General features: G+C 36.9%; 1 protein-coding gene across 4 annotated transcripts in view; it reads right to left on the bottom strand.

Moving 5' to 3' along the window:
• Positions 1-13,183, bottom strand: part of LOC149080327 (bridging integrator 2-like) — a 428,403-nt gene that overhangs the window by 320,136 nt on the left and 95,084 nt on the right. For all 4 annotated transcript variants that reach the window (XM_089239465.1, XM_089239462.1, XM_089239463.1 and 1 more), the window contains one exon: positions 5,220-5,314. In XM_089239465.1, coding sequence (XP_089095591.1) covers positions 5,220-5,314 — 95 coding nt within the window. The remainder of the gene's footprint in view (positions 1-5,219; positions 5,315-13,183) is intronic.

Here is a 13,183-nt window from a genome sequence, read left to right on the forward strand (position 1 = left end):
CAGAATCATGAGATCCACTATGTGTATACATTACTTTCAACCAATCATTATGAATACCATCCAGTTTACTGAAATCTAGCTGTTTCTGGAGCAGAACTACATATACGATACACACAACCGAATCACAAACTACATATACGTTTTTGTCCAAATTTTAATACAGTGAAAATATTTCTGGTACTCAATTATCTCCATAAATTACTAGAATCATTGCAACTGAAAGCTCTTTCCCTACTATGTTTAGATCAGCTGTTACACACTGCTTCACTCGTGTGGATTCGGTAATTACTCTGCTACGATTCCCCCTGCCTTATGACGAGGATGAATTTTGGAAAATCCCTTCTCAGTCAGTCTCTTTACATTATAAAATAAAAAAACTAACCAAATAGCTAACCATTTATAGCTTCAGTAGTTTTGCCACAGTGTGATTTTTATGACTCCCCTTAAGGATTAAATTTCAAAAAAACCCTTTCTTAGTTAGTCTTTACATCATGAAATAAAACTAGTCAACAAATTTCATAATTATAACTGCAGTGGTTTCAGCTCGCCGAGATTCCTTTATGTAACCTTTAAAGCTCCTTATGACTCCCTTAAGGATCAAATTTCAAAAATCCCTTCTTAGCTTTAAGTCTTTACATCATGAAATAAAACTAAAAGGGTGTCTACCAAAAGCAAAATACAGTGACTTTTTGTTGACTTTTTCTCATTCGACAAAATGAACCATGCTAGACTTTTCTGATATCAGTGGTTCTCAAACTATGAATAACAACCACCTACAGGGTTTAGATTAATAAAATGGGGTCTCCTAATGAAAGGGGAACGCAAGTGAATTTACAAAAAAAAAAACTCAATTTTTTTTTATTTTTTAAAACTTTTGAATTTAAAGTTGATTTAAATACAACACTCCATAGGAACAGGACCATAAGGGCTTAAGCCACAAAAAACCCCTCTCTCATCCTGCAAATGCATAAGTAGATACAGGTAGTTTCTCAAACGGGAGGGGGACAAATGTCCACCACCTTCTGCTCATGGCAATTTTTTTTAAATCATTGGAGGAGGCCAATTTTTCCTATTGAAACGTTACCATTTAGACCCTGCCGGAAATGGTCCTTTTCTAGTCATTTTTATATTTTATTACCTTTAATTCTGGGATCGATCATCGAGATCGTGTGCCCCCCAATCGGCCGCCATGTTAAGATCTTTTGCACTGCCAGATGCCGATTGTCATGCAATATTTTTTAGTTCATGTGAATATGTAAATTTCTCAAATGTTACGTCCATTCTAGTGCTGCAGAGTCTCGATACAGATTGGTTCCGGTAAGGCGAGATAGGGAAATTTTCCCTTATATGCCGGTAGTGTGCAACGAACTGACACATTGGTCGTTGATCGTTGGTCCTTGGACGTTACATTTAATTTCATCCCGCCTCATTCCAGCCATGAGTTGATAATCTAGCAGGGTGCATCGGCACCGATCGATCCGTTGATCGTCCTCTTCGTCTAGTCAGAAATCGCTCATCCTGTGTTGAAGTGTCTACGAGATGTCGGCTCTCATCCGTTAAGGTTTATTCGTCGGGTTCACCTCTTCAGATGCCTGATGCTGTTGCAATGGAGCCTCCCCCTCTCCAGGAGACCGCACAGATAAATCAAGAAGTGAACTGTTCGTGTTCTTGTGATAGTGACATCCCGAAGGCTGTAATCGATGGACCGATCGGGTGAGAACGTTTGAAATTTGTGATATGTAAACGCTAAAACTCTAAAGCAAATTTACTGTTGGCTTAAAATGTTGTAAAATATAAAGATTAACGCCGAATTAAAAGTCTTAAGAAAACGAAATAGTTGTTGAATCATTGTTGTCATCTGTCTAGCGAAATTATTTTGGAAGATAAAAATAGAATCAGGGAAGTAAAGTTACAACGTTACACTATCACCCCCTACCCATGAATTCAATAAGCTCTCAGTAGATCGTGAATATTCAATGTAATCCATCCTTGCATACGCCCTTGCGGGTCATATATACGGATGTGTGGCAACCTTAGACCCCTCCCCCAATCAATGTTTTTGCCGTGCCTCAGTTCCTTCGGCACCTACAACAAAACTTTCTAAAACAAGCTATACGGCGCACCCACACACATTGAAAATGTGTCCTGCGAATCCAAAACTATTTAACAACTATTTATTAATATTAAGCAGAGTGCACAACAGCTGTGAAGCGCTGAGAGGCATACAAATACTGGACTCAAAACAGAGCAAAAGAGGTAAACAATGTTGAATGGAGCAAGATGTAAGTAACTGAGCAGTTTGTTCTATCGGTTCAACGATTGGCGCAGACTGTTGAAATCAGCAGTTTGCTGTCGGAATCGACGCACATCGCCAGACAGCGATGCACATCAGAAGAAAACACCATCTAAATCGAATGTGCACGAATCAGCCCATCTTTCTACTGATTGCATTACAGCGCACAGACAAAACATATCGGAACAGGTAAAATTTAAAAAAAAATAAAAGAAGCATTTCCTGTATGTATGTGTGTGTATATTTATATATAAAACAGCCAAAAGCATTATTGTAAGGGGTACAAATATAGTTCGGCTGATTTTCCAATTCGCAAAGAAATACAGTAGGGGCTGAGAGGGTTCCAGCCAGGAGATCCGAGATAATTCTCAAATTTTTTTTCACACTATAAATACAATATACTGGGGCCCTTGAAAAATCAAGCATGAGCCCGCCGAAGATCTCAGCTTAAGGGCCCTACTGCAGGATGTGGGGCCACCAGACCAGTGGTTTTCCACCTTTGGAATCCCACGGCATGGTTGATTTCTTTTCTTGATTGGAAGGCCCAGCCATACAAACGATGAATGGGAAATAAATGGGCAAAAATGAAACAATAAACCATCCGGTTTGGCCGCAACAATAAACCAACCAAGGGCCCTTCCAAAGGACAGATTTCACATATTCCTTTTCTATTCCTATTTTTTGAAGTCCTATATTAGACATTTGTTATTTCCTCTATTGTCATGCTTTGGTGTCAGTCTAGATCACAAGCTTGTCACCGTTTTCTAATGGTTCTCTTTTTCTCCTTTGCCTCCCTTGCATAATTCATGGTTTATCGGTGGCACCCAAGAAAGTTTGGCAGATATTTTTCCATATAAAAGAACCACTTCAAAGCATAAATCAGTATTTTTAGCTTGCCACAACGCTCCTAGGAGCTGTGATGCACAGTTTCAGAAACAAAGTGGTTACAGTCATCTATTGTCTACAGTCTCTACAGTTGAGTACAGTCATCTATTGAAACTGTGGACAATCTTAAGCAGTTGTCAAATCTAAGAAAGAAATGTTTTTCCCGCGCTAGGAAAAAACGTTTCATTTTATGATGTAAGGACTCATCAAGAAGGGGTTTTTCAAAATTTAACCCCTAAAAGGATCATAGATTTTTTTTTCCCCTAAAAAGGTTCAAAGATTATCTAGAGAAATCATGCTGAGCCAAAACTGCTGAAAATATAAATATGAAATTTTAAATTTGGTCTACATGCTGTGTCACAACACAAATAATGGCGAATGAGTCCAATGCTCGTCTTCTCTTTACTCTCTCGTTTTGGTGCATGTGTATACTGTACGATTTTAGCATTTGCTATAGCTAGTCGGTAAAGATTGACACGATTAAAAAAATAATAATTTTAAAAAGAAACTTTCAGGGGGGGGATTGATGCCTTTTCACCTGGCCCCCATAAGGATGGGGTTGACAAAGCTGAGAGCCCGGGACAACCACCATCATTGTTTTTTCATACTATAAATTCACTAGACCCCCCTCCCCGTGAAAACTGGCTTGTGAACCTGCCAAAGATCCAACAGCCTATGGGCCCTGCTTCATGATGTGGGGGGGGGGGGGTCATGTCCTTTCTAAGGAAAACCAATATTGTTCCCAAGAGGACTCCCTACTGCCGTGGTCAATCCGTCCTGCACTGCTTTAGGGGAATATTACAAATATTGGAAGGTCCAGACAAATAAAGAAAAGTTCTTTTTTTTCATCCACGCTAAATAGTTTTTTTGCCCCATCCATATAATGTATGCCCCAATGTAGGGTGGCAACACATTGACATTGTTCTTTTCTGTTGCTACTCACCCATCCATCTCTCCAGGGCAAAAAAAAAAAGGAGAAAAGAAACATGAGAGAGAAGAAAAAAATATTGAATGCCACAGCTTCTCTAAAGCCTAGATTTTAGAGGAAAAAAAGATCTCTAGAGAATCAAAAAAATTCATTACCTTCACTCAAATTTTGTGACTTTTTTGGGACTTCCGTGACTTTTTTTTCATTCCATGACTCTACTGACCAAATTTTATAAATATAGCTTCAGAGCGGTCTCAGTTTGGCGATGATGAATGAGTCAGGTCATGTATAGATTTCAAATTAACAGTTCGGGATAACTCATAACATCATTTTAAAGCAGAAACTCAATGATAGAATTTTTTTTAAATATATGTGAAATAAACCTTATAATATGAAAATATAAACATTCATGTATCTCATTTGTCCTTTTAAAATAACTGTATCAATTAACAATGAAAAAGAAATATTGTTGACTGCACGGGTTGTGTGTGTGTCTCACAGGTAGGACGTAGTTGTAGGTAGATCATGCATACAGCAGGTCTTACAAAAGCACAGTTTAATGCTCAAAATATTGAGGTTTTTTTACCTGGCAGCACATGTGGCTCTGATCTCAAACCTATAGAGAATTTTCGAGGCATTTTACCTGGAGGTTTATGGAAAAAAATCAATAGTTATTTGTCTGTAAAAGATCTTAAGAGTTTTCTTTGAGAGTTACTGACATAGTTTGGAGCCACAGATAATGAAAAATTTAATTTATTCAATGGAAACCTGCATAAATAAACTTATTATGGAGAAGGGATATCAAACCAGATTTTTAATAATTTTTACTTTGCTTAAAATTGGACTTTTTCATCGATTGTTTATATGCTATTTGTTTATTTTGTAATTATGTTGTCTTAAAAGAGTGTATAGTCTAATTTCATTGCTTTGAAAATAAAGTACATGTTCATCCTAATATGTGGTAATTAACTGGAGGTTTTACAATTAGTAGTCTTCAGATAATGTGTGATTTCAACTAGTGTCTGAACTTTTGTGGTGCACTGTATATATATTTAGATTTTACTGAGATTTTGTTGTCATATTGGCATTAAAATCAACAAACAGTAGTCTTACATCAGCTTGCACTTGAATCTTGTCAAAATCAATCCAGTTTGGCTCATATATATCACATATGACATCAGTTAATGCTTTACTTGCTGCTTGGAGAGCTGGAAACAAATAATGAGTAAAAAGTGAATTATTTAAAAAAAAATGGAACATTCGATCCTGGAATCAATAAATTGTTAAGAAACTATTATACATGTGGATGTAGATGACTGTGGAACAAATCAACTGTCATAAAAGTTGATCAACTGATTTTTTTTTCACCACAGCTATGTTAGGCTCATGGTCAGTCAGATCATGCGATTTGACCTTCAATACCACACAGGTGAAAATTATCTGATTAGATGCAACAAATACAGGATTTTTTTTTCGTCTTCAAAATAAAGTTTTGAGATAGGTTCTACAATATTTTCTTGGCAGCTTACAAAGACATTGTTTCACAGTTTCTATTCCTTATGACAAATTTGAGAAAAAGCATCCAAATTAATACCTTTTTCTTTTTTTTTGGTGCACAAAGCAATTTAAAAATCTATCCACATCCCAGTAAATAGCCATAATAGCTAAGGATGATATATTTTCAATAGCTATAACATGATAAACAGTTGTAATCATTTAAAACTATTCAGCTGTTATTATCTTTAAATGAATTAGATTGTCAGTCATATGTATTATATTTTTATTTCATTGAACTACAGTGGTTTATAAGGCTAGGTGAAGAATGATGATTATAATTATCTTGTATTAATAGTACAGATTTTCAAAATTGGCACAAGAAGCATTACCAATAAAATTCATTCTTTCGAATCCATTTTGGTAGCTCATAATCCCAATTTTTCTGCTGTCACAGAAACCTGGTTATATAGAAATATCAGCAATTCCGAATTCTTACCTCCTAACTACCTTGCATTTAGTAAACATAGAACCAACCGGGGAGGGGCGTTACCCTCATCTTTAACAGCTCCATTCCTCTTCTTGAAATTTCTTGGGATATAAATCTTGAAATTGTTGGTGCTGAGTGGCGTTGCCCGAACTGCACTCCTATTGCAATATTTTCTCTTCATTTACCTCCCTGCCCCAGATCTTCACTGTTTTATCAAATTGGAATCAATTTAAGATAAATTTTTTAATTTACACCTCCTCATCGTAGCTGGTGACTGGAACCTACATGGAATTGACTGGCACAAATTAGAGTCCCTCTTGGGTAACCATTTTATTAATAATAGAGTTATTTTCCTTAAGTTTAATCTCGTTCAAACTATTCTAGAACCCACAAGAATCTCGAACCACTCAAGCTCTACATTAGACCTAATTACTGTTTCAAATAAAATCCAGATTCCTGTTTTTCAAGTTTCTGATGGCATTTCCGACCACAAAATGTTTTTTGTAAATTTTTTTTTTCACCACATTCTCCCTTCCTTTAAGCATTCTGCAAAACTCAGTTTTAACAAGGCCAACTTTGCCCTTTTGCAAAATATCCTTCGCACCCATTTCCCCGATTTCATTTCATCATCTTTCTCAAATGATGTTCATATTATCTGGAGTAAATTCAAAGCTGTTATCGAAAAATGCAAAAAGCCTCTCTGTTCCCATCAAAAATACTTCTTAAAAATGTATCTTTAACCTCTGGATCAATCATGATATTATCCATTTAAAAAGAAAAATTCCCAGAAATGTCTACGAACTTAAATTCAATAACTCTCTCTCTCTCTGTCAGAAATAAGATCTTAGTCTCTACATGTGACCTTAAAGATCTCATTCTTCACCAAGAAACAAATTACCTAACTAACTCTTTACCTCAATAACTTGTAACTAACCCCTCAAAATTTTGAAATTTTCTTCGCCCTAAATCAGCTGGCCCATCTTATCTTAAAATTGATAACATTGACCTTACTTCTCACCTTGTTATCGCCACAGAATTGAATCAGGCTTTTTCCTCTGATCCCACTCCTTCTCAGTACTCCTTTTCCAATTCATTATTTAACACTAGTCCTGTCTTCTTCTCTAAAGCAGACCTTTTGAAAATTTAAAAAAACTGAGACCCAACTCCCCTGGCCCCGATGGGATCCCAAATCATATTCTCAAATTTTGCACTGATGAAATTTCTAATTATCTTTTAATTATCTTCAACATCTCATTAAACTCATCAACCTTGCCATCTGACTGGAAAATTAATAAGATTATCCCAATTCATATATAAATCAGGTTCTCTTTCAAATCCCCTTAATTTCACACCATCGCTATCACCTCTACTTGCTGCAAGCTTTTTGAGCACATAGTTGCCAAGCAAATCTGCTCAACACACCTTGATTCAATAAACTTCTTTTTCTCAAATCAACACGGCTTTCGATCATCTTTATCAGTAACTACCCAATTAGCTCTTTTCATACATGATTTATCAAGCAGTATCAACAAAAACGTCCAAACTGATATAATTTTCTTGGATTCCTCTAAAGCTTTTGACAGGGTGACCCACAATAAACTTCTACTTAAACTCCAAAACCTTGGCCTATGTGATCAACTGTTTAAATGGGTGGAAGCCTTCCTTACCAACACAGTCAGTTTGTCTCCTTCAAGGGTCAGAACTCCCCATTTCTCCAAGTCTGGCACGCCCCCTTGCCATTATTGCTTTTGATTTATATTAACGATATCCCTAATTCCATCAACTGTCATATCAGACTCTTTGCAAATGATCGCATCATATACCAAATGGTGCACAATGAATCCGACCAAGCATCTCTCCAAAATAACCTCTACATTGTCTCTGAATGGTGCTCATCCTGGAAATTACCCGTCAATTCTTCAAAAACAGTTTTTATGAAAATTACTCGCAAAAGACTTCCCTTCGATTTTTCTTACACTATCAATAACTCAATAATCACAGAAGTCTAATTATAAATATCTAAGTGTAATTATTTCTGCCGACTTCCGTTGGAATCTCCATGTTGATTAAGTCTTTCATAAGTAAGTGTCTCCAAAAACCTTTTTTTTCCTTCGCCGGAACCTCAAAAACTCTACCCGGCACCTCAGACATCTCTGCTTCCAAACTTACATCATTCCTGTACGCTCATGCCTGTGAAATCTGGGACCTCCATACTCTCTCAAACATAGACAAATTAGAATATATATTCAAAATAAATCATCCCGCTTCATTCTTAACTGTTGGCCATCTCCTGCCAAGTGCCAACTCAATACGCAACTGCTTTCTAACCATAGATAATCTCTCGATTATTTTTCCTTCTCAAAATCCTTCATGTCCATTTTTATATCGACACTCCAAATTTTCTAACTCCAGCTTCATACCTTTCAAAAAGAATTAACCATTCACAAAATTTGAAACCCATCTCTGCATCCACAGATTGTTTCAAATTTAGTTTCTTTCCTCAAACAATAAACGACTGGAACAATCTCCCGTCAAACATTATTGATTGTACAACAGTTTCTAGTTTCCTTTATAACATCAATCATCTCTGTCAAACTTCACCACAGCATTCCCTTGCATAGTCCTCGGCCAAGCAATATTGAATAAATAAAGTAATACATAGAATTTTATTTTAAAAAAATTCAGAAATAGGGAATGTGATGAGAAATAATATTTGAAAAACTCATTAGGACATTCAGAAGAACAATGAAAAAAGCAAATAAAATAAAAATCACAATTCCTAATGCGATTCACTATGGGTGCTATCTTCTGAGGATAAGTGTAACTATATACTATCACACTGACTGGGATCCCACTACCGTTGGTTACCAAATTATTGGAATGTAATATGGGCAAATTTTTTTTCACTTCTTGAATTTCAAAAGTGTAACACTGGCATTTTAACTGAGGCTTTTAAAAATTTATACTTCTCATTGATTTTAGAGGTGTTGCATCATGCAGCGTTTCAAAAAATTTTTTACTCCACCATTTTAAATTTACTGAAAAAGCCCAAATGTGCCATTTTTGGCACATCATAATTCTGAACTATTTATAAACCATTTATTGTGCACTTTTAATTTGACAAACATGACAGAATAAAGGGGGGTAGAAATTGGAATAGCTTGGTGAAATATTAAAATGACACTGGTATATTTAGCATCACTGGTAGAGGGCGCTGGTACTTTTCAAATGTGAAGCCAGTTTATATTATCGTGAGCCTCACCAATATGAACAGAAATTTTAGACATTATATGATAAATGTTCGAAGTACATGTTGAACACACGTCCTTAGGTTTATATATGTTTCAATTAGAAAATAATTAACTGATAAACAACATTGTGATAAAATTCACGAAACCTGACTTGGATAAAGGAAGGAATGTTGCATGCAATAACTACAAGATTCTGAATTATTAGCTGGAGGAAATGCAATCATTCAAATCAATCAATCATTCAAATTCAAAAATATGACCCTCACTGCTCATCAACAAAAGTCTTGACTCATTTCCAGTACAATGCACCAAAGTGTACAGGTAGGTAATGTAGGACACACACAGAAAGCCTAAAAAAGTAGTAACTTACATTGAAATGAAATAATTAAGCTTGTGTTTTTCTATCATATGGCCCAGGAAATAATTGGTGAAAACAAGTTGTAAGCGGTGAACAGCTGCAAAATGTTTTCTACAATATAAACTATGTGGAATACACACTTTGTGTTCTTATACAGAGAATGAATACATACTAAAATAAGTAACAGATTAAATTACGAAAAAACTTGCCTAGAGGGAGGAAAAATGAATTGCACCCTGAACAATAGGAAACAATCGTAATCATGAACTAAAGCCAATAGAAAAAGACAGCATTCAAAAGGCTATTATTGGTATTCCAGCAGATGTGTAAAAATTTATTGTGATTCTGTGAAATAAAATCATGCAATCGTGCATAACTGGAAACTGATCAAAATAAGAAAACTTAGTAACTATTTCTACAATATAACTCTTTTGAGTTATGGTGCAGAATTAAAAACGGAACTGCACATTTAGTCTGCAGCTGTGAGGCTGATATCTTCAGAGAACACCAGCATGGCCCCCACATGGGGGGGGGCTGACGGGGCCCGGGAGTCAGGGGGGCCCGTGGAAAGATCTTTTTGATTTTTTTCTTTCAGGTATGTCCCATAGGAAAATAGACAGGACTCTTTAATATCAATCATATCAATTTGTACTCGTATGGACGGATATTTTGAACTACGTACCTTAGATCTCATTGAAATTCTTTTTAACTATACACATGTACAAGTAAACGAAAAAAAACCCGGAAACGAAGAAAAGAACATTGTACAAGCCCCCCCCCCCCCGGCTCTCATAGCAGTCGTTCTCCTAGGAAGGAAGAAAAGACATTGTGATGGTCATGGCTACTGAGACATCAAGGACACCAGCATTTTGTGTGACCTCAGGGCTATAGCCACTAGAATAATCCTTATCTAGTCGTCGAGTGTGTGAGGGACCTACAGGGCTACCGCACGACCCCTGCTGTTTCAGTTCATAGAAGGCCATAATGTCTCGATAGAATGAAAATTGGAGTAAACAGACGTCCTATTCCACAGTGAAATTGCCTCTGGGTGCCGATAAAGCACATGAACCCCTCCCCCAACATCCTGGAACAGGGGCCCGTAGGCTGCGCTCTTCAGCAGACCCCCCCTCTATAGTGAACTAATAGTGTGGAAAAAGACAAAAAAATGACAAGAATGGTCCAGGCCCCAGGCCTGAAGCTCCGCCAGCCCCCCACCCTCTCGTGGGCGGGTTACGATACTGAGACAGCTTTGCTGCAAGCTTTTGTATACAGTAGATCCCGCATTACTTTTTCCTCCTTGGGTCCTGCGACTCTCTGGTGCCAACTCTTATTACTGATACTCATTGAGATTTCTCGTTTAAAGCGTTTTCCCGCAAAATGTATTGTATGAAATGGCTGTAATAACGTGTGTACTGAATCACGTGATTTCACTCACGGCCCCTCTAGTAACCACCTCCCTCTCCCAGTCCGAACAAATCAAGGGGTTTTTTCCTTGCTTCTGAAAAAAAGGCTACATTCCACATCGGCCTTTTTTATTCGCTGTACTGTCTTGAGTGAGGACACATCTCCCCTCAAAATACATTTTAAACAACAATACAACAAATACATTTTAATGTTAAAATATTTCATTCATTTATTTAACGTAAAACCTCAATTATTCGACGTTTTCACTTCGACTAAAACTCGGGAACTTTTGAAAAAAGAAAAACGTAATTTATATCCATCAAATGCGCACAAAATTTTTGTATGCAGTGAAAAAGCGTTGCTGCAACAGTTCTAGCATATTGTCACAGCAAAAGACAGAAATTTTAGGGTGATTGCTGACGTATACGAAAATTGCCAGTGAGATGGCTGATGACCATTTAGAGTGGACACTTAGGTGATTTGTTTATTGCCTCTTTCTGAGAATACGCAGATGTGGAGAGTCCCGAAGAAATGGGGTTCAATTGTTTTGACGGCCATATGACCTTTCAGAATTTTTTCTCTCCCTGTGTTTTCAACGTTATCCCGAGAGGGTGAGAAAGTCTACTGTAAGCGTATGGGGGGTACAGGTCTGCCGAAAATAGGTACACATGCACAGCAAGTTCTTTCGATCATTTCCTGTAGAACTTTCTTTCGATGTGGTGCTTTGCTTGCTGACAGGGCCGTCTTAAGAGCATCATGGGCCTCCGGGCCAATTGATTTTTCTGAGGCCCAACCTAGAGAATTCTCGAAAATTTCAATTACTTCCCATTTTTGTGAGACCCCCAGGTCGTGATCGGGTGGGCCCCATGCGTTCGGACGGCACTGCTTGCTGACTGTGTCAAATTCGTTGTTCGTAATGTCGGAAAAACAAAAAACGCTCTCTCTAAAAAAATGGAAATTTTGGAAGAATTCATTCAACAAGAATTTTAAATTGATAACGAAAGTTCATCTTGCAAACAGGCCCCCCCCCCTGGCTTTTGAAAATACACTAAAAATGGTATATATATATACAAATATATATATATATATACATTGAGTACATGTGTTCTGACCCCCGTGGAAAAATTTTGCCGCGCCCCCCCCCCTGGAAAAAGTTGAAATAACAGCCCTGCTTGCAAACCAGTTGAATATGTTCGTTTCAACTTTTTGAAACGATTATAAAGTAGAGAAACAACCAAAGAGCAAGCTCCTGATTGAAAATCATCTACTGCCAAAAAAAAAAGTCCAAGATGGGGAAATTTTCGCAAGTCGAGAAGATTTTGTTGCAATTTTGTACCCAATGTCATGCCCCAAAGGTAATGTGTGTTGTGCTAAATTTTATTTCTTTAAATGACTTGAAATGTGATTTAATTTCCTCTCAAGTATGAAATGATATTTTTTAAGAACAGAATTGGAATGCAATTAAACACATAAAATTTTATAACATTTTATATGTATGGGGGGGGGGGGGATAATTTTTTAAAAAGGCTGTTATATTCACTTCGACTTATACATAAAACGTTTTGACTCGGCCTCTTGAACGTCGTATAAACGACTGTAACAGAATTGTAAAGTTGCTCAGTTAAATAGATGAAGTGAACATAAATATTTGTATTATTTCAGTTCTCACACACAATTTTTCAGGCCGGTGCTTCAACCAAGGCCAGTGAAAATAGTTTTCAGTATTATTACTTTAACTTATATCTTTAATTCACTAAATTAACTGTGGGCCTCGGCCAAACAATATTGTATAAATAAAAAATAAATAATAATAAATCAAAAATTTATTTATTCTTTTTGCACGCCTGTAGGGAATCGCCTGCCATAATGGAATCACTTCCTTTTATCAAAAAAATCATTGCATGAAATAACTTCACGTTAGAGCAGGGCGTCTCAAACTTTTTCCACACGAGGCGTCCTTTCCCACTATTCAATGCTTATCCACGAGCTCCACCGGCTCTCCAGAGCTGTTTAACAAAGAATATTTTCGAAAACCTCACACAATGACAAAGGTTGGAGGTGCACAGTTTGAGAACCCTTG

Source organism: Pholcus phalangioides, unplaced genomic scaffold, assembly GCF_987345545.1.
Source record: "Pholcus phalangioides strain wild (caught in Gottingen) unplaced genomic scaffold, Ppha-v1.0 ptg000011l_1, whole genome shotgun sequence".
Classification (NCBI taxonomy): Eukaryota; Metazoa; Arthropoda; class Arachnida; order Araneae; family Pholcidae; genus Pholcus; species Pholcus phalangioides.